At 39.4% G+C, this 22,452-nt stretch overlaps 1 protein-coding gene across 1 annotated transcript in view; it reads left to right on the plus strand.

The window, feature by feature from the left end:
• The window catches only part of cacna1i (calcium channel, voltage-dependent, T type, alpha 1I subunit), a 163,886-nt gene that overhangs the window by 69,191 nt on the left and 72,243 nt on the right, over positions 1-22,452 (plus strand). The window contains exons 4-8 of the mRNA XM_018093215.2: positions 926-1,085; positions 1,510-1,825; positions 2,002-2,094; positions 6,158-6,464; positions 7,251-7,648. Of these exons, the coding sequence (XP_017948704.2) occupies positions 926-1,085; positions 1,510-1,825; positions 2,002-2,094; positions 6,158-6,464; positions 7,251-7,648 (1,274 nt within the window). The remainder of the gene's footprint in view (positions 1-925; positions 1,086-1,509; positions 1,826-2,001; positions 2,095-6,157; positions 6,465-7,250; positions 7,649-22,452) is intronic.

Raw genomic sequence — 22,452 nt, forward strand, 5'->3', positions numbered from 1 at the left:
TTTGGCACAAAAAAACCCCCAACCCCCCAAAAAAGCCCATTGACTTCATTGCATTTTCCCCAAGTAAAAAATGCCCACTGACTCCAATGCATTTGGAAAATTTCACCACTTAGCAAATTTTTCTGTAGTTTTGCTAATTTTTTATTAAAGAGAAAGGGGGCAATATCTCTTATCATTTTGTTTAAACATCGGGTAGATACACAAAAGTGTACACATCACTAGTTCCACTATAATCGAGGAACAGATTAGCACCTGTAAAGAAGGCTAGTGGTCTAGTAGCAGCCAGGCAGTATAAAAATAAATTCATTGGGTGATTCTAAACTTTTTATAGGAATTAGGGAGGTGTGTCCTGACCTGGGTTGCTACTGACCCCCTGTGTATGCTGTTGGTAATTTCAGAAGAGAGATGATTTCCAGTTTTTATATGAATTACATAAATCATTGAAACTACTTTGAGTTGCGCAGAGAATGGTCAGTCAAGTTGAATCAAATGATCCTGTTGTATGTTATTTTTTATGTGATTAGCTTTAGTGTAAGCATTGGGTGAGATATTTTAGTAATTAAATGTATACCTTGATCGATGGAAGTGCCCTATTTGTACCCCTCCACCAAACTGCTAACTGTCTAGTGTCTGAGGAATCAATTTGATTGCAGATTCCATTAACTTTCTTTGTTTTCCCCAACCCCCTTCACTGAGTGTAGGCAACCTGCAGTTGGCCTGGATAACAATGGATGAAGTGTAGCTCAAGAACAAAAGGCCCAGGTTGCCTACTCCTGTGACCAACAGGCACCTTGCATGCCCTTCGTGTTTCCATGATGTTCTTGTTCCTGTCCTTATACCTTGTGTTTTATTCCCTTTTGCTTCACATTCCTACTTTTCTCCCTTGTCTCTACTCTTCTTCCCCCTTCTTTCTACTTCACCACAGGCATGCGGATCCTGGTGAATTTGCTGCTGGACACATTGCCTATGCTGGGGAATGTACTTCTGCTTTGCTTTTTTGTCTTCTTCATTTTTGGGATCATTGGGGTGCAGCTTTGGGCCGGATTGCTGCGAAACCGCTGCTTTTTGGAAGAAAACTTCACTATGTAAGTTGGGGGTCAATTTGCGGAACTGTTGATATTACTGTAGATTAAGACAATCAGTCTTGGGCATAACTACGTCTCCTACCATATCCTCACCAACCAATAAGAGGGTGGAGATGTGCTGGTATTTGCAACAACTGGGGTATCAAAGATTTGCTGTATGCTATTACCACACCACTTACAGTGAGAATTGTGCTCTATAGGCAATTCCAAATGATTATAGTGGGTAGTGATTTGCATGTATTGCCTGTTTTTCCTTACTGGAACTTTGGTTAAAAGTTGGTTGCAGACTGTTGAGGAGGTTTAGTATTGCTAAATTCCCTTTAGGGATAAAGGAAAGGGTTGGTCATTTGAGCAAATGGTAGGTTTTAACTTTGGGGCTTGTTTTCTCAGAATATTATAATTATATTTATGTTTTTTTTCCCAGTCAAGGGGATATAACCTTACCACCTTACTACCAGCCAGAAGAAGATGATGAAATGCCATTTATTTGTTCTTTGTCTGGTGACAATGGAATCATGGGGTGCCATGAAATCCCCCCATTAAGAGACCGCGGTCATGAGTGCTGTTTGGACAAGGAGGATTATTATTATTATAACTCTATCCGTCACGAATTTAATGTCAGCGGCATGTGTGTTAATTGGAACCAATACTATAACGTCTGCCGCACCAGCAACACCAATCCTCACAAGGGCGCCATCAATTTTGATAACATTGGCTATGCCTGGATTGTCATATTCCAGGTAGATAAGTATGATGACGAGCCTTCTGCAGTAATGATAATTGGTACATTTTTGTTCATTTTTCTCGATAACCCTTCGGGAAACTGTAGTCGCACCACATAGATATTATTTTATTCTTCTGTAAACAATTGAAGCTGTCATGCATTGAGTATCACTAATGAGATTTCTATTTATAGGTTATCACTCTGGAAGGCTGGGTAGAGATAATGTACTATGTCATGGATGCCCACTCCTTTTACAACTTCATCTATTTCATTCTTCTTATTATAGTAAGTGACATTGAACTTCAGACAGTTTAAACATGTCTTCTGCTTTGGCTTACATTTTGAATGCTGAAAGTAAAAAAAAAGGCAATGTTATTAAAGCTATGTATATATGACTTTTATCTCTAATATCTCTTATAGAGGTTGCCATTACACCCTATTGGTATTCTGTAAAAAAAAAAAAAATGTAAAAAGTTTTTTTTTTTTATGGTGCCATGGTAAAATGCCATAGACAGTCACTATTTATTGGGCCTGTGGGGACTGTTTGGGCCTTTGTGTACTTGTGAAATGCCAGGCCCCATTTTGAATCTCAGTCCAAATCTCATCCCCACCGTCCAGCAGCCATTCCTCATCACCACACACACACCCCACCCTGCTCCCACTGGTGGCAGTTAAACTTAAGAGCAGGGCCGGAGTTAGTGGCAGAATGGGCACGTGTCCTTGGCACTTGCCTCTTTTACCAACAATTTGTCCCACCACATGTGTGGTCAAATCCCATAAGAATTTTTTCATTTGGTGACCTGGTCAAACAAGTGGAAATGAGTCTTCACTAAGTTCCCTATGAATAGAAATATGGTGAGAGTGTTACTTGGGTCTAATTCATTAACGTTCAGAATCTGATTCATTGATTTTTCAAGCAGATTAGCCTCTGGATTTTCTCCTTTTGTTTAAGAAGCATCAGCAGTTTTTTTGCAGTTGGGATAGCCTCATCAATGAACATTGCGTCTTCCTTATTTAAAGAACCAATTTTATTTCCCTTTTTTGTCTGTGGTAGAGCATTCTGTTGATGGGGTGATGAAGTTCTTGTAACAAAACAGGGTAGTTCTGGAAGAGACTTCCAGGGATTTGCGCTACCTTTTCTTTCACTTGAGAAGCTGATGTGTCTTTGGTACTTTGCAGCTGGATAAACATTTTTGTACAAGAATAATTGTCCCTAAAACTGTACTCTACATTAAACTTAAACTCTTCATTAAACTTTGTACTCTACATTAAACTTTGTACTCTACATTAAACTTTGTACTCTACATTAAACTTTGGATCACAACACATTGCTCACCAACACCTTGGATGTTGCTCCCAGTGGCCTCAAAGCAGGTGCTCATTATTGAATTTCTGGTAAGGAGGGAAGTTTTAGTTGCATAAAAACCAAGTATAATGCCAAACAGAGCCTCCTATAGGCTGCCAGTCCACATAGGGGCTATTAAATAGCCAATTAAAGCTCTTACTGGCACCCCCAGGAACCTTTTTCATGCTTGTGTTGCTCCTCAACACTTTTTCCATTTAAATGTGGCTCCTGGGTATAAAAGGTTGGGGGTCCCTGGCCTACACTGTGCTTTAGAGAGTCTTCTTTCTAAATTGCCTGTGCTTTACTTAATTTACAAGTTAAGTTCAGAGAAAATATATGGTTTGGAGAATATTTAAATTTGCACAGTGTCTCTGTATTTTACTTTTACTTATAATGTTATAATGGAAGAATCTAAGGAAGAATAAGAACATCTGCATTTCTTAGGAGAGCTCGGCTAGCACTTTATTATATATCTGTGCATGGAACATTTTGCTTTAAATTGTAAGCAAGTAAGTTTGTAAGCACCAAATACTTGGTAAGAGTCAGCATTATTGGAAAAGCTGGCAGGGACATGGGAAGAAAAGGAGATGATTAGCCAATTACCTTTCAAACACATATAAACATTGATCTTGTAGCTCCATGAAATGCAGATGGGCTGGCTTTAAAGAACATTCTGGCTTTTTTCAGTTGAAGCAGAAGTGTCGGATATGATTGATATAAAAGAGACAAAACCTAATACCAGATTTACAAACACACAGACTGAAGCAATGCTGGCCTGCAGTCATTGGCTATTAGTTACAATCATTTTGTGATACTTCTCTTTACTCTACTTTTATCGGACTTGTCATTTATTGTAGTGAACTTATGTTTCCTTTCCCTTTTGTGGCTGCTGCTTATTTATTTTCTCTATTACCAAGCCTTACAGCAAGGGAAACAAAGCATATACTACCTGAGAAAAATGTCCTAAAACCACATTTGCTCTTTATTACATATAGCTGAGAAAACAGGATAAGCCGATTTTCAGTATGTGTCCTTTGTTATAGGGTTAAAGACACATGCATAACATTTTTTATAAAATCAAGTATGTAGAAAACCAAATCCATGTCTTGACAGAATAAGAGATAGATTACATTCCTATTTAGTAAGCCCAGAGAAACATTTTTCTATGCAGTTATGACTTCTTAATAGAGGGGCCACTGTCTGACAAAGCAGACTATAACAAAACCTATGGAGAGAAATGGCTTTTTACTTCCTGAAAATAAGAAAAAAAAATGTTCAGTTAATGACATATAGATGTTGAGGTCTGGACAGATAAGTGCACATGGTCTTTTTTAGAAAGAAGAATATATGCAGATTCACATGCCCTCTTTTTTAGAACATGGGGTATCAGCACATGCAGAAAGGCTATAACATGCAGGAAGGCTCGGGGCTATAACATGCAGGAAGGCTCGGGGCTATAACATGCAGGAAGGCTCGGGGCTATAACATGCAGGAAGGCTCAGGGCTATAACATGCAGGAAGGCTCGGGGCTATAACATGCAGGAAGGCTCGGGGCTATAACATGCAGGAAGGCTCGGGGCTATAACATGCAGGAAGGCTCGGGGCTATAACATGCAGGAAGGCTCGGGGCTATAACATGCAGGAAGGCTCAGGGCTATAACATGCAGGAAGGCTCGGGGCTATAACATGCAGGAAGGCTCGGGGCTATAACATGCAGGAAGGCTCGGGGCTATAACATGCAGGAAGGCTCGGGGCTATAACATGCAGGAAGGCTCAGGGCTATAACATGCAGGAAGGCTCAGGGCTATAACATGCAGGAAGGCTCAGGGCTATAACATGCAGGAAGGCTCAGGGCTATAACATGCAGGAAGGCTCGGGGCTATAACATGCAGGAAGGCTCGGGGCTATAACATGCAGGAAGGCTCGGGGCTATAACAATGAGGAAGGCTCAGGGCTATAACATGCAGGAAGGCTCGGGCTATAACATGCAGGAAGGCTCAGGGCTATAACATGCAGGAAGGCTCGGGGCTATAACATGCAGGAAGGCTCGGGGCTATAACATGCAGGAAGGCTCAGGGCTATAACATGCAGGAAGGCTCAGGGCTATAACATGCAGGAAGGCTCGGGGCTATAACATGCAGGAAGGCTCGGGGCTATAACATGCAGGAAGGCTCGGGGCTATAACAATGAGGAAGGCTCAGGGCTATAACATGCAGGAAGGCTCGGGGCTATAACATGCAGGAAGGCTCAGGGCTATAACATGCAGGAAGGCTCGGGGCTATAACATGCAGGAAGGCTCGGGGCTATAACAATGAGGAAGGCTCAGGGTATAACATGCAGGAAGGCTCGGGGCTATAACATGCAGGAAGGCTCGGGGCTATAACATGCAGGAAGGCTCGGGGCTATAACATGCAGGAAGGCTCGGGGCTATAACAATGAGGAAGGCTCAGGGCTATAACATGCAGGAAGGCTCGGGGCTATAACATGCAGGAAGGCTCAGGGCTATAACATGCAGGAAGGCTCGGGGCTATAACATGCAGGAAGGCTCAGGGCTATAACATGCAGGAAGGCCCAGGGCTATAACATGCAGGAAGGCTCAGGGCTATAACATGCAGGAAGGCTCGGGGCTATAACATGCAGGAAGGCTATAACTTGGAGTTAATGGTGACATTTTTCTAGGAAACAGTTTAAGATAAAGCGTAATTAATATCCTGATATTTTTTATTTTTACCCTTTTGTCTTACAGTTGTGCCATAATTTGGAGTAAAAGGGGCAATAAAGGGTAGACCAAAACCTTGCCCCATGGCTAAATCCCATAAATAGGGACACAATTAGGGTTACAGCTCTGGTGCAGGGGAAAGTAAAGGGACAGCATGTTTTTTTCTGTAAATCCTTATGTTCCTTTCATCCCTCCTAAGCAATGAATATGCATTTTCCTTTATTCTTGTAAAATTCTGAGGCTTCAGATGCCAGTTTTAATCTTCATGCTCTCTTTTGTTGTAGGTGGGATCATTTTTCATGATCAATTTATGCCTGGTTGTTATTGCTACACAATTCTCGGAGACCAAGCAGAGGGAGCACCAGCTGATGCAGGAGCAGAGGGCTCTCTATTTATCCTCTAGTACTGTAGCCAGTTATGCTGAGCCTGGCGACTGCTACGAGGAGATCTTTCAATATGTGTGCCATATCCTGCGCAAGGCCAAGCGCCGTACAGTAGGCCTCTACACTAGCCTTCAAAACCGACGGCAAAGTCGCCATGAGCTGACCAATGCTAAGCTTGGGATCAATGGCAAGGAACAGCATCATCTGTGTAAGGTTCAGATGTAACCCAACAACCCAATAGCATTTCAATGGCAACTTGAAAATAGGCAGAATGTGAATGATAAAAATGTAAACAACTAAAATAAAGAAAATAATATATTATAATATAATATAAAATAATAATGATGAATTGAAAGGTTGCTTAAAACAGTACTATTAATAACATACTAAACATTAATTTATATCATATAAGGTAAATATCTCAGTACAGACTAACATAGTAAATTAGGTTGAGAAAGACAAATGCCCATCAAGTTCAAACTTTTATGTCTATATATAACCAGCCTAGTTACTAGTTGATCTAGAGTAAGGCAAAAATGATTTCTTTTTTCTCTGTAATAATAAAACAGTATCTTGTACTTGATCCCAACTAAGATATAATAATCCTATTGGTTTTAACTAATGTTTAAATGATTTTTTAGTAGATTTAAGGTATGGGGATCCAAATTATGGAAAGATTCCTTTTCTGGAAAAGCCCAGGTCCCGAGCATTCTGGAAAACGGGTCCCATACCTGTATTTATAGTTACATATGTGCTATATCATATTATACAAAGATGATACTTTCTGCTACTAGACCCTGGGTAGCCTGTGGATGTATGGACCTCAAATAAATATTTCAAAGTGTCCTGATTTTCATATCTCAAGTAGTATAAAACCCATTATAGTTATCTACTAAGAGTGTAAGCCAGTATAGGAAACCTCTCATTTTTTTTGTATCTGCATTCAACAAATGAGAGACAGAATAGTAACACAGCATTTTTATGACTTTTTTAGGGATATGTCAGAAACATGGCCAGCTGGACTATGCTCCTCATGCTATTGTGCAGCCTATCGCAATGACCTTAACGTCTGACCTCTCCAATTGCCCACAATGCACCAAAACCAAATGGGAGGATGGCCGTAAGCTATCAGCACCAAACAGCACCAGATCAAGCCGAGAGGGGACTCAGAGACAGAGAAGTGAGAGCGAAAGGGAGAGCAGGAGTGATGGAAGCACATCCGATCTAGACAAAGAAGAGGAGGAGGACGGTGATGAAGGCTTCTGTAAAGGACTCTGTGGCGAAGTCCGTGTAAAGCTCAGAGGAATCGTAGATAGTAAATATTTTAATCGGGGAATTATGATTGCCATTCTTGTGAACACAATCAGTATGGGAATAGAACATCATGAGCAGGTGAGTAAATCTCTAATGGTTACTGTGGATTTAAGTAATAATAATATCCAAATATTTAACCATTTGATTCCTTGTATATCATTTATTATTATACTTTATTTCGCACTGAAATGTACTGCAGCACTTTACAGAGATTATACATTATTCAGCCCCTGCTTCAGTGGAGCTTGCCATCTAAGATCCCTACCACATTCTGATGCACTGTGGTTAGTTTTATCAGGAAGTTACAACAAAACAGCACCGTTAATTAAAAACTATGCTTTGCTGACTTCCCTGCCAGTTTGGTTTGATTTTTTACTTCTACACTGACTATGTGACATTATTATGTGATTATTATGTGATTATTAGCTAGTAGGCTGAAGTTTTGTTGTCTATTTAATAATGCATCTTGTTGGTTAGAGATGAGCTACAACCTTGTTGCATATAAGATTAAGCCCAGCCCTCTACTCAGTTCAACAACCTAAAGAGCACAGAGAATGGAAACTGTGGTGAACTAAACAAAGAAACATCCAATTAGATTAAATGTATAGAATTGTCAGTATCCCAGATATATAACACGCCATGCCCTTATTCAGTTGTTGTTTGAAAGGACAGAATTTGCTGGAAGAAACCCCTTAATGATGCCTTGTTCTGTGCAACCTACTTTAATGCTCAAAACATTAAATTATTGATCTTTATTCAGTTGCTGTTTATATCAAACAAATTGCCAATGCCCAATTGTATTATTCATGATTGCTTTTTAAATATATAATGAACCTGTTGTGCTTTGCAGCGAGTTGCCCACCTGTCTGTTGTCGGTCCTGGTTTGCACTTGTGCTGATATCACAAAGCAAATGACAGCTTCCATGTAGAGTTTTTTTCTGCAGATACAGTCCAATAGAGCAGGAGAACTAACCTGTAAAAATGAATATGGCTAAAAATGTTGTAATGACTGCAATAATTCCTATAATAGTAATGATCCAGGCCTTTAGAGTTGTGCACATGAGTTTGCCATCTTGGATTTTATTAGGTTGTTTTGTGTGTGTTAGTGACACTGTACCTGCTCAGTATTGTCTGCACTTCTGTTGAAAAGCTTAGCTTAGGGGTCTTTGCAATTCATAATAGTACAGGACTATTCTGATGCAGACTGCACTGATTTCTGAGCTGCTAAATAATCTAAATGAATTACTAATATATTCTATATGTACATGTATATTATAAACCAGTTGCTAAGCAGTTCAGGTCATGTGCAGGGAATCAGCAGAAAAGAAGATGGGGGGCTACTGGAGCATCTTTGGGGGCACAGATCTTCCCTGCTGTGGGCTGCGGTTGCCTTGGGCTGGTACAGAAGTCCAAAACACAATGTGCAGCATTTCTGCCCTATTTCTTTGTTAAGCTTTAGTTCTTCTTTAAGAATAACATCTATAAATATTTATAAGAATAATAAAACACCTTCAAAAGTAAAAAGAAATCACTATGAAATTAACAGCACATTAAATTAAATCATTTTTGTGTAGTAACATTCTTTTATTTTTCCCTGGTTACATAAACCCTAGAGCCCCCGCTGTCCCATTTAGACTAGTGTGTGAGCAGCTCTAATGCATGCCATTCACTTGGCCATTACGCTACACACACTGCCTCTAATTGATGCCTTTCCAGTTGCAGTAAATTCTCTAGTTCAGAAGGTCACAGGCACGTACTGGAAGTGACAGTAGATTAGGAGATGAAGATAACATGTTGGCTTTCAAACACCCTATCATACTGAAGGATCTTGGATTGAGTGATGCCCTAGACTGCACTGCCATACCATTTGGATATAATAATAGTGTCGCCCTCCACCACTGTCGCATCACCACTGTTTATTCCTACAATATATTGACAAAGGATTACAATAAGCCTTTTGTCTTTGAGATGGTAGTCCTTAGTCCTTAAACTTGGAAAGTCAAGACCTGGCCTGGTCAATTTCTGTGTCAATTCCTTTAGACACTGAGCTAAGAAATTTAATTTACTGTATTGTACAGCAGGTACGTTGTTGTGCACTGACACACAGCTCTTAGTATAACCTGTAGCTCTGTACAGAGGGGATAGCAATAATATTTTGGTCAATTTTAATGCTAGTTCAGTGAACATCCAGGTACAAACAGCCACTTTTTTTACTGAGATTCCTTTAAAAGCTTTGGTCTTGTTTGCCTGCATTGTATTGCGCCAAGGTGGTTTTTTCTATAAAATAAATTACATACGTAACATAAACTTAACATGGTGGACGGGAGTGTTAACTATACTGTCATGGGTAGATGGATGCATTTATTACTGAGATATTCTCAGTAGTTAGGAAAGGGGTTTATATATATATATATATACTTAACTGCTAATGAGCGCACTCCAGGGTCTTTAGCTTAAAAAATTCGATCTTTATTTCAAAGTTGCCATCATATCAACGGCCAGAGCCGAAACATTGATATGATGGCAACTTTGAAATAAAGATCGAATTTTTTAAGCTAAAGACCCTAGAGTGCGCTCATTAGCAGTTAAGTATATTGGATATTTCCCAAGCGGCACCCGGGCACTATTCTACAGTAATCATGAGTGCGGATCGTTTTTCTGAATATATATATATTATATATATATATATACTATATACAGTATACTATATATATACAGTATATATATGTAATATTGGAGCTGAGAACTTTCCTTCTTGTGTGACAAGAATTTCTCATAGTTATTATTTGAATAAATGCCATTAACAGCACCCTGTTTAATAATGTATGAGGATATAACACAGTGCCAGCAAGCCTTGCTCCACAGTATTACACGGCTGGCAATGTCTTTGCTCAGGGCCTCCTGTCTCACTGCTGCGCTCTTTTACTGTTGTTGACGGTGGCCCTAGGTTTCTGCAAATACTTTGTTGTAAATGGATTTCATAGTTAATAAAATCAGATAACTGCAGCATGAAAATTTATATTCATTGCATTACTTAACTCCTAAGGCTAATGTCCCATGGAACGAGTTAGTCGCCCACGATAGATCTCTGCTACTGCAGGTGACTAAACGCTCTGAAATGCCTTTCCACCAGTAACATTAGGAGTCGCCAGTGGAAAGGCCTATACGTTGTTTCGTCTTTCCAAAGTCACGCTAAGTTGCCTACAGGAGGAAGTCAGTATAGGAAGAAGTATTAAGTATAATCAAGTACTCTCTGGCCATCCTTGATGTCAATAACATTTCTACTCCATATTTTGTTTAGCTAAATATGCTTGCTTTTCATTTAATTACATATTTTAAAACTGCATTTGAGTTGTTTCCTCTATATTGCTAGGTTTCTTATCTCTATAACTCTGCTCGCTAATCCTGTTAAGGGTGCTGGCATAAGGGACACTGTGTCACATGTCAGAAACTGCTCTGCCACAATGCGCCTGGAAATACTTTTGCATGGGGACAAATGTAAGTCACTGCTTGTCAAACATGTCCGCCACAAGGTGCCTTGGAGAGCATCTTCCCAGGATGTAAATCAGTGGATTTAAGATAGGATCTCAGACTACTGTGGTCAGAATATGCTATAATAAAGAGAAAATATCAATATAGCAACTGAGCTGCTTTTATGAGAGAAAGAAAGAAGATTGGAAAGTAGTTCCTAGGCAGGCAGAAGAAAATTTCATTTTTCTAGTATAACCCAGAGCATTGCTTATTGTTTTTGGTGGAAAGAAGATCCATTCATCATGTTTTTACCCATAATGCAACACAGATTTTGCATCTGATGCATCAGTGCTGCTGTGACCCAATGCCAGTATGGATACTTCTGTGCAAATAGCCTTTACAAATATGTAATGGCATAGGGTTTGTTTGCAAGAAAAATGCAAACAAATGTATATGTATCTGACCCCTTATTTGGAAATCCATTATCCAGAAAGTTCCAAATTACAGAAAGCCAATCTCCCTTAGACTATATTTGAATCAAATAATTCACATTTTTAAAAATGGTTTCCTTTTTCTCTGTAATAATAAAACAGTACCTTGTATTTGATCCCAACTAAGATATAATTAATCCTTATTGGAGCCAAAACAATACTTTTGGGTTTAAATACTGATTAATAATTTTCTTAGTAGACTTAAGGAAGGAGATCAGAATTATGAAAAGACCCCTTATTCGGAAAACCCCAGGTACCGAGCATTCTGAATAATATATATATATATAAATAAAATACAGACGCAAAGGCATGAATATGCTGTAAATTTTATCCTTATAAACGTTGCTTGGTGATGTCATGTGTTATAATTGGTGCTTAGTAAGGTAATTTCTGTACTTGTGTGTTATAATAAATAATATACCATTGTTGCACAATATGAGGATGATAAAAGTTACCTCGGGGTTCCCATTGACCTATTTTACAAATGGGGGTACATTATTGACTATATAAATATATATATAGCACATGTGGTGCCTGATTTGCCCATAGTAATTATGCCTATTTGCAATTGTCGGTTTGTTTTGGTTTTTCTTTTAGTTCTCAAGCCATTCGCATGTGAAGGAATAGAAATCTAATGAAAATTAATGAATGCAAAAACTGTGGTAAAATGAATTCACTAAGGAAAGTGTCTGTTCTAATAAATCTGTAAGAATGTAAAACCGTTTAGAAGCTAAAATGTAATTGCTAAATAGCAAAAAGGGAATGCAAAATAAATTAGCATTAAACATGCTTTTTAGCATCAGAAATATTCGGCCTGTTTTTCATACATGAAGGTTTTCAGATGCTCGTGTCGTTATGTGACCTCCATACATGCCTATAACATTGCATCTGCTCATCACCAACTGATGACAGTCAGAATGACTAAAAATATGTAGAACCACATTGTTTTTCCATATGTAATGTGTGTGCACGTGTGTTTGCACTATACCATAAATGCACACATATTAGCATTAACCATCAACTCGGCATCATCAAAGATGTTAATTAAAACTGTATGACTGGGAAACATAGCCATTAAAAACATATGAATCCCCCCCAGCAGTTCCAGCACCCTGCAGCTATATGCAGTCAGAGTGCAGAAAGTGAACTATACACAGTATTTCCCCCATCAAGAGATACAGTATATTTATTTTTAGTTCATCATCATCTTCCGTTACTCCTAGTGTGTGCATTCAGGAAAGCATTAACATATGTAATTATATATGTGCAAGGTTTGTTTATACAAGCTCATCACAAGCAACTGGGGCATTATTATACATCAGGATAAAAACACAGGCTGATTGTTTCAGTGACAATTCCCCTGCACTTGGGACAGGAACGGATGCACTTCTTTTTGTACATTTTATAGGCAAAACAATATAAAATAATTGTGTATATTAGGGAATGTAATTACATCTAGATTGTAAGCTCTATGGAGCAGGGACCTCCATCCTCTTGTGTCTCTGACTCTTATCTTATTGCAACTGTACCTTGTATTTGTGCTTATTGTAATACTCTGTATTTATTGTAATACTTTGTATTTATCTTTTTATCTTAATACCCCCTGTTTGTATTAATGTATTCTACTGTACAGCGCTGCGTACATAAGTAGCGCTTTATAAATAAAGATATACATACATACATATCTTTTAAGGAGATTGGTACTGGATTCTCTGATCAGTTGTGGAATTAACATACAGCAGACCCTGTAGAAAATGTACAAGGGGCTCAGATCAGGGCATCTACTGTATGGTTGTTGCCCTTCCCCAGCCAGCCACTTTACTGCCCACTCACTCTCTTGTTTGCTGCAAGTGGTGGAGCTTCAGGGGAAGAGTGCCTGAGAGTGCCTGCAGAATACTATCAGTGTGTTGGACCAGCTGGCATAACTATAAAGCAGTGATCCCCAACCAGCGGCTCATGAGCAACATGTTGCTCACCAATTCCTTTGATGTTGCCCCAAGTTGCCTTAAAGTTGGTGCCAATTTTTGAATTTCTGACTTGGAGGCATGTTTTGGAGACATAAAGACCATGTGTAATGCTCAGCAGAACCTCTGGTAGTCTGCCAGTCCACATTGGGCTACTAATTAACCAATCTAAGTTCTTATTGGTCGCCTACAAAGAAACATTTTTATGCTTGTGTTGCTGCCCAGCTTTTTTTTCATTTAAATGTTGCTCATGGGTAAAAAAGGTTGGGTATCCCTTCTATAGATAAAGCAGACCCCATGGTCATGGGGGATGGGGGGGGACCATGGTGTCTGCTTCCTCTATAGGTCTAGGAACTCCCCTCTCCTTAGCTACTCTGAGAGAGGGCTGGGTTAGGGGCCCCACACCTCTGAGGTGCGTCATTGTTGCATTGCTAGTCAGACCCTCCTGCAAGAAATCCTAGGTGGCCATACACTGCTTATTCTGATAAAAAAGGCTAAAAAGGTTAAAGTTTCTCTTTTACCAAATGTATGATAGTAAGCTTCTTGGTTTGCGTATATTATATAGGCAAGAACTATAGTTGTACCTCAAATGCTGTACCTTCATGCAATCACCCCAAGCATTAAATCTGGTCAGCTGATGACCCCTGATTACTGTGTGACCATGCACCAGGGTAGCCAAGTAGATTTTCCATACATGATTTATATTAGCGTGTGTTTTGGTTCCCTAAGAAGCATCACATACCCTGCCTGTTGTTTTAAAGGGATTCTGTCATAATTTTATGGTATTCTTTTTATTTCTAAATTACACTGTTTACATAGCAAATAATTCACTCTACATTGTAAAATTTTATTCTTGAACCAACAAATGTATATTTTTAGCTGTAATATTGGTGTGTAGGTGCCATCTCAGTGCATTGTGCCTGAGTCTGAGCTTTCAGAAGGAGCCAGCGCTACACATTAGAACTGCTTTCAGGTAACCTATTGTTTCTCCTACTCCCATGTAACTGGAGGAGTCCCAAGCCAGACTTGGATTTCTTACTATTGAGTGCTATTCTAATACCTACTGGGAGCTGCTATCTTGCTCCCTTCCCATTGTTCTGCTGATCGGCTGCTGGGGTGGGGGGTGTGATATCACTCCAACTTGCAGCGCAGCAGTAAAGTTTGACTGCAGTTTATCAGAGCACAGGTCACATGGCTGTGGCACCCTGGGATATGAACAATAGCCCCATGTGAAATTCGACTAAACTCCCTCGTGTGCCAGAGCCCTTAAGGAAATTGCATAATTGTGTCAGACAGTACAAAATCTTATCTCATTATTACATTTGTCATTCAGACGTTACAGGGCTTTATTTTTTGTGCTCCAGTATATCCTTAAAACTTAATATTTATTATTTTGTACCTTAATTTGTTTTATATCTTAAATGATTTGTTCCACTCTTTGAGCCCCTATTGCAAGAAACATGCTTGGTCTGAAATAATTTCTTCAGCTCCAGCAACCAAATCAGCAACGCTGTTCCGTGTAGATTAGCAACATTAAAAAAAGCTGAAGATTCTGCCGAGCATGCTTTGTTTTTTTTTTTTAACTTTTCTTCCTATGGACTATTTGTCACGTAATGGGACTTTTCTGCTGTCTGTTTGATCAGCCTTTGTAAGCCTGTAATTCATTGTGTTTGTACCTCCTCCCCTGTGTCCCTGCCAGGCTTTGCTCTTATCTCCACCTCTCTGCTTGTCTCTGCCATTGCACATGCCATCACAGTGGGAATGCTTTGACAAGTGATTAATAGCCTATTAGGACCAAATTACTAGATGAATGTTAGGCTGGGAAAAAGTGACAGAAAATGTGACAGTAGCAGTGGTAGACCCAGCACCTATGCATTCGGCAAAACAAATGCAACTTGAAATGGAAGTCGTTGCTGTGGTTGGAGGTATTTAATCATCCAGGTAATAAATTGAGCAGTTATGATAAAAGAAGTAAGCCAAAAAGCAGTGTAAGCGGAACAGGAATAAAGAGCCCTCGGGGACTAACATACAAGTGAGCTCTTTGTAGTAGTGCTCGCTATAATGAAACAAGGCTGGAAGCTGCATTGAGCATTGTTTTTCTCTAAACTCCACAGGACTCTCCGCTACATTTGGCAGGGCCATTATATATCACTCACTATTTAGCTGCTGGCCATTGTGCCCAAGTAACACAAGCTGCTGAGCTCTTTACAGTACTTCTAGATTGTTATCGACTTGGATAGGTTCTTCCATAATATGATGCAGAGGGTTGAGCAGTAGGGTAATATTGGCCAAACCGCTTATGCTGGTGTGGATATGGTGTGGGTAACTTAATTGAGTGGAAAATACTGATGGTACATTGAAGGCAGTTGACCAGAAGATTTTGCTGTATTTTATTAGAACATGTGTGTATGGTGGGAGATATATTCTGTGCCCTCTTTAGCCCATTTCTTACATGGTGCAATAGCCCAGCCAGTAAGGCCATGTAGTATCTGCACCCGAGGCAATAATACTTGGGTGCTATGCACACTATCTCCTTCCCTGTCAAATTGCTGCTCTGGCTCCCAGTACATCTTTCTTACAAGAGCAGTGTACTTCTCCTACTACAAACACTTACCAACTCACAACTTCCGAATAGCCAGTCGTTGATCTGTTCTTTAACTTTAAATTGTGTCCCTTGCCCACTTCTGCCCTTGACAGCTGCCTATGCTGCCTACCCCTAATTCCATCCCTGTGCCCAATGATAGAGCATCCCTGGAACTTATGACAAAATTCTGTGTTTTACCATCTGTCGTTTTTTTTGTGAAACCGCTGCAAATTTTGCGGTGAAAAAACGCATGAGAAAATGCTGCAGAAAAAAAACACCCATTGACTTCAATGCAATTTGCCTGGAAAAAAAATACCCACTAACTTCAATGCATTTTGTACATAAAAAAAGCCCATTGACTTTAATCCCATTGACTTAAAGCAAATCCCACAATAATTGCTGTTATCATTGGTGTATTGTACCTACTGTATATAGTAGAGGCTAGAGAGAACTAGCCGAGCAGCCTCCTGACAGAGAGAGATTTCTATGACCCTGGCACAGTAAAGGATCAAAACCCTACCCCCTAGGGTACACAAACGCATTTAGATACACACATTCATCTCATGTTTTTCAGAACCTACAGACAGTTTTCTGGTTTGCAGTCTGTGTGTGGGTTTTTTTATTCATTCTAAATTTTTCACCCAAAATATGGAGTTTTCAGCCAACCAACCAGGCCAGGATCTGCAAAACCCAGTGGAGTAAAACTAAGGGCAGTATGGATGAACTACACACTGGAAGGAATTCTAGCTCTTAAAACCCCTCACTACATATTCCAGCTTTTATTATCAGATAAATCCAATAAAGCAACTGAACTTGAACACTGTCACCTCCGTTTAGCATCTCATTGAGCCTCCAATGATATTGTCATTAGCACAGTACTATACCTTCCTCTCTTGTCAGGCTGTTTTTTAAATTAGGATTAAATTGCTCCCTATTTAGATTTTTGCAAGTCTTTTCTTAGAAAAATGAAAAGGCAAGATGAACTAAGATGAAACCTTTGTGACACAAAAAGGTTAAACTATAACCCATAATACAGATTGTTGCTTGACATTTATTTCCCCCATCCCATAGACACACACTCATGCTGCGGCTTGTCCCAGAATACATGCAGTGGCTCCCTCGGAATAGCCATGAATCACAGTAGGACCTGGTTTGCTCCCTTAACATCACCATCACTTACATCTCCCATTTGACAGCTGTCATTAGTACATGAGCTGTTGCACCTAATTTACAATAGCTTTGTGCTCGCCTGGGGGATGACAGCATGGGAACAAGCCTTAGTCAACATAAAGTTAGGGTTTAAATTGCAGTATTACTGTGGTTTTAGTTAAAAACACGAGCATATTCTGCTAACAGATATTTATGTATAAAGCAATAGAGGAAAAGCTTAGGTCTTAATGAAATCCACCATCAGTTATAGTGACTCAGTTAAAGCAATGGCTGATATATTGGCTATTAGGCAGAAACATGAAAGTGTCCTTTTATCTTTTGTCAAAAGCTATAACCAGTTATCCATATGTGGTAGACTGTAGCCTCCAAGCAGCATGAAGCCAAGGGTCGGCTCAAATGACTGGGGCTTTATGGGAAGGGGAGGAGGTTTTATGGCACAACAACGCAGTAATGGAGTTGATTAGGGAGCTGTCAGGACAGATTAAAGGCTGCTCCCCTAGAAAATTATCCTTACCAAACGTAAAAACAGCTCGGTGGTAGGAAGCCATCATTTTTGTTGAGGAAAAGCACATCCATATCTGAGTAATGGGAACAAATAAAAAGAGCATTGGCTTATACTATCCTCCTTTTAGTCAGTTGCACAATCTTTGGGTATATAATGGCATTATATATATTCATTATACTTGTACATAGTAGCCACTGGCCTTATATATTATTAAACCTTTCTTTAAGACTAATGTTAGAGAGAATTTAATCTGTGAGTGTATTGCCTAATACAAATACTTATTATGGGAATTTGGCATCCTCTGTTTTTTCCATTCACTATACGCTCTTTAAATCGCAATTTTAGAATATAAATATATTTTCACCCTCAATAACATCTTTGCTGAGCCCTGATTATGGGCTTTTCTGCACAGCTTTAGGCTACTTCTGATAAATGCAAAGCCAAGAATCAGCCCCTTTGCTAGCACCAGCCTTTTCCTGTTCATGCTCCTGGAGCCACTGCATCAGCCTGGGTGCCGGCACATGGAGCAGATATTGGCATTTTGGCTCTGATCCACTTGGTGTGCCTGCACCCAGGCTGATGCAATGGCACTGGGTGCAAGCACAGGGAAAGGCTGATGCCAGCGGATGGGCTGATTCTTGGCCTGCATTTATCCCTGTGTGGTATTAGCCTTATGCGACTTAGTCTAGTACAAAAAGACTAAGGGCACCGTGTCCAAGCCCAGTTAGGAAACAAAAGGAACAAAAGTTCTGTTGTTCAGTTATTATATCTTATGCATGATAGGTACTAGTAATGTGCAGTTGACCCGAAACCCACAGGTCAGGTGCATTCAGGTTAAAATTTGTGTGACCATTGTGGGTTGAGTGTGGGTCAGACTGGAGAAGTACGACTCTCTGCCCCCAAAGATACCCTTTTCTTCAAACCAGAGATGCGCACAGAAGTAACATACTGAGTGGGTAGGGGTTGGGTGCGGGTGGCAATATTTTGCGGGTTATGAGCGTGTGAGGGTTGAGTTTTTTCCGACCTGCAGATCACTAATATGTACATATATGTGTGTATATATATATTGCAGCTAGTGATGCACAAGCTGCGTGAAGCACAAAAACGCTTGGAGACTCCAAAGGCCACAAAAAAATGTTGTACAGTAAAAAAAAAGTTGAATGATATGGAAAAGTAACCACAAAAAAATGCTCATTGTCTAACAAGTAAAATGTTTGCGGTTTGCAAATCTTCCGGTAAGGAACAGACAGATTCGCTCATCACAAGTTGCAGCTGTTGCATTGAAATGGTTTTGGGGCTGTGCCCAGACTCAAAAAGTCAAAGAGCACCTGTAGACAAAAGGCGTGTCCCCGCTGGGGTTGGGTTAAATCTATGGAAAGGGCGACCAGTCTAAGGATGAGGATTGTTGCATGACTTTTCCGGTTCATGATAATGAAAAGGCACAATATTACCTTGTAATAGTCCATTGTTTAAGATCATGACTTTTCTTTCTGCTCCTTATCTGTTAAACCTACAGTGGTTTTGTTTTCTTTTTCATTTCATAATTATTTTTGCTCTCAAACGTTAACAATGTAAAATGTGACAATAAGAGTGGGTTATATTAATATCTAATATTAAAATATAATGCCCAACTCACCATGCAATGAACAAATTATTGTTAACAAAGGAACTTTAAATTGTGATTATGTCACAAAAACTAGGTGTGGGTTTGAATACCATGACTGCTGGGGAGTGATTTAGAAAGACTCCGCTACACTGGAAGCACCTAAAACGAGATGTGTACAGATTTTATTCTTAAATGTGTTAGAAATACAGATTTTTATGAGCTTAAGTATCCTTGCATTTCACTGAGGGGGAATGAGAGAGAAAATTAATTTAGAAACCAAGGAGATTAATTTAATTTGTTCAGGGTTGTTAAACCGCAAGACTAATTAGCAAAGAAAAAAAGTTTGCAGTTTTGTTAACGAGAATACGGATGCTGACAGGAGACAGAGGACTGTGTGAGGCACAGAAATTGGTACTGAATCTTGGATGACTCCTTCGGTTTGATCGTCAGATGAGAACTGACATGGGCAGTCAAGGCCGCGCAGGAATTCATTCAGTCGTGTCTTTCCACTGAGAACGCAGGACTAACCTGATACAGAAGGACCACAGTCATTTACAGAGAAAAAACTGACACGTGTAGGGAAGGCATCAGTCAGGAACAAAGAGTTCTTAAAACACAGCGGCTGAAGATGCCCCGAGAGATGAGAGAAGTGGCGTTTGGCACCAGAGAAGCCTTTCCCGATATCATATAAATCTACACAAATAAAATAAAAGGCTGCCAACTGCCAACTGAGGAATCTTATTCTACCATAAACAGAAAAAAGGGTTATTGCAACTGTATATAAAATGTATGTTTATTTATAAATAATGTTTTATATAATACATAAAAACCTCAAGGAGGCAGTGAAAAAATATTCCTTTGGCAGCAAATCAGTGAAGTTACTGTAAAATACAGAGAATATTGTATGGGCTTTTGTGAGTTCTGTGACCATATAAAAGAACAAAGCTTCAGGCTGAATACATTTATGCATGTTATGGATCTCTGTGGCCTCTTCATATCAATGTCATTTATCTCCATTATTCACAATAGGGGGTACATTATTTTTTATGATACAAAAGTGAGTTGTGAAACAAGTGACATCACTAAGAGACAGATGACATTACAGATGACAATCAGCATGGTTCATATTTTAAAGGTTACTTAAAGATCTGTATTAGCTTATAGCTGTGTATTATAAAGTTATAAGGAAAATCCTTATAAATGTTGCTTAATGATGTCATCAGTTATGATTCATGCTTAGTGATGTCATTTGTATAACTCACCAAAATTATAAAAATGCTATATTGTATATATTACAATATATGAGGATATTAGAAATCACTTCTGAGTTCAATGACTGTTTTGCTTAACCAGAAAATTTGAAATTTTGCCAAATGCATTGGAGTCAATGGATATTTTTTCACCATCTTCTTTTTTTTCTTGCCACATCCTTTGGAGTCTTAAGCTGGCCATACACGAGAAATAAACTCACATTTCAAATACTTGTTTATTTATTTATAAGAAAAACTTTTTTGAATAATAAACTCAAATATCTCGAATTTATGAGTTGACAAACACAAAAAAATTAGAAAATTTTGAATTCAAAATATGGCTTGACTTTGCCTAGGACAATTCCCATCAACTTCTGTGCTTTTAGGAAGGAGGGAATGGGGGGACACCCCTATTGTTACCCAAAATAGTGTCCAGAACCAAAGCTGAGTGTTGTAACGCTCCTTGATCACACTTTGTTCTTGAGGGGAATTATTCTGTGAGTATATACCCTCTTCAGAGTTTAAACCCCACATACTATGCTACACGGAAAATGCTCTATTTATGATTGTGGGGTATTACTTCCTTGTGGACATTGTGTAGACTGAGAAGTGGTAATAATTTGATGTGTTTTAGGGTCCATTGGCTCTATTTTTTAATAGATTTTCTTTTCCTGCTATTCCCCATAGGGCCCATAGGTGAATTGTAGCCAATTGTTTCCTAATAGTGTTTAATACATTGGGTGGCCACTCTCTTTTCTTTTCAAACTGTGAAGTTCACCATGCATCTGTATCAGTTAAAAAAAAAGTGCTTATCCCTATATTTAACAGAAATCACATGTTGTATTACTAAAAACTGTTCGATTTGGTTTTTAAATGGAGCTTAGACATAAATTATATAGCCCCAGAGTTCCCTAGAACGACATCTCCCAGTTGCTTCTGATAGGGCAGTTCAGCCTGCGGCACAGTGATGTGTGATAATGGCACATTACAGGGAGACTGGTGATAACTAATTTTGTTTGGTTTGCAGCTAAAAGTGTGAGGAAAACATTTTCTCAAGGAGTATCGGCAGCCTGATGTCTTTAGTGCGTTCTTAGTTACCAGCTTTACAATACAAATGTGCTTCTGTGCATGCCAATGCGGCATTAATACACTGCTAATTTCAACTTTGATTCTCACTGTTAATTAAGAAGGGGATAAGTCCAGTAATCATTGTCTTTTATGTCCTATTAGGGATGGGAAAGCTTCCTTTGTTTGCTTTAACCTCTTTGTATATTGGAGTGATTTTTACACTTTACTAGCAAGACGTCATATTATTTGCATTTTTCATTTCAGAGACACAAAAGCTTATAGACATACTAATATATATTTAATACTATCATGGCATATCGCACCACTTTCCTGGCTTTTTATCTGCACCAGAACAATCATTGCCATATTCCCATCTGCATTTCCAAGATGACCTGTGAGTTTCTGGAACCTATTATATTAATTGGAAACAAACATTTCATTTGGGGACAATAACTACTGCATTCGTGGGCCTCTCTTGTGACCTCCAGGGCCCTCCTCCCAAAGTTCGCCCCACCCTCGCTGCATACCCTCTGCCTCCTTCTCTTCCTTTACTTTGCAGCTGTGATTGGAGGACAGGTGGCAGGGGAGCAGGCCTGGGTTTATGGGGCCTATTGGGTTTTTTACCATTGGCCCAGTCTGACCATGCCTGCTTGCTGAATATTTAAAGGAGAAGGAAAAGCTAAGTCACTTGGGGGTGCCAAAATGTTAGGCACCCCCAAGTGACTTGAATCGCTTACCTCGTACCCCGGGCTGGTGCCCCTGTTAGGAGAAAA

The sequence above is a fragment of the Xenopus tropicalis genome, chromosome 4 (assembly GCF_000004195.4).
Source record: "Xenopus tropicalis strain Nigerian chromosome 4, UCB_Xtro_10.0, whole genome shotgun sequence".
NCBI lineage: Eukaryota > Metazoa > Chordata > Amphibia > Anura > Pipidae > Xenopus > Xenopus tropicalis.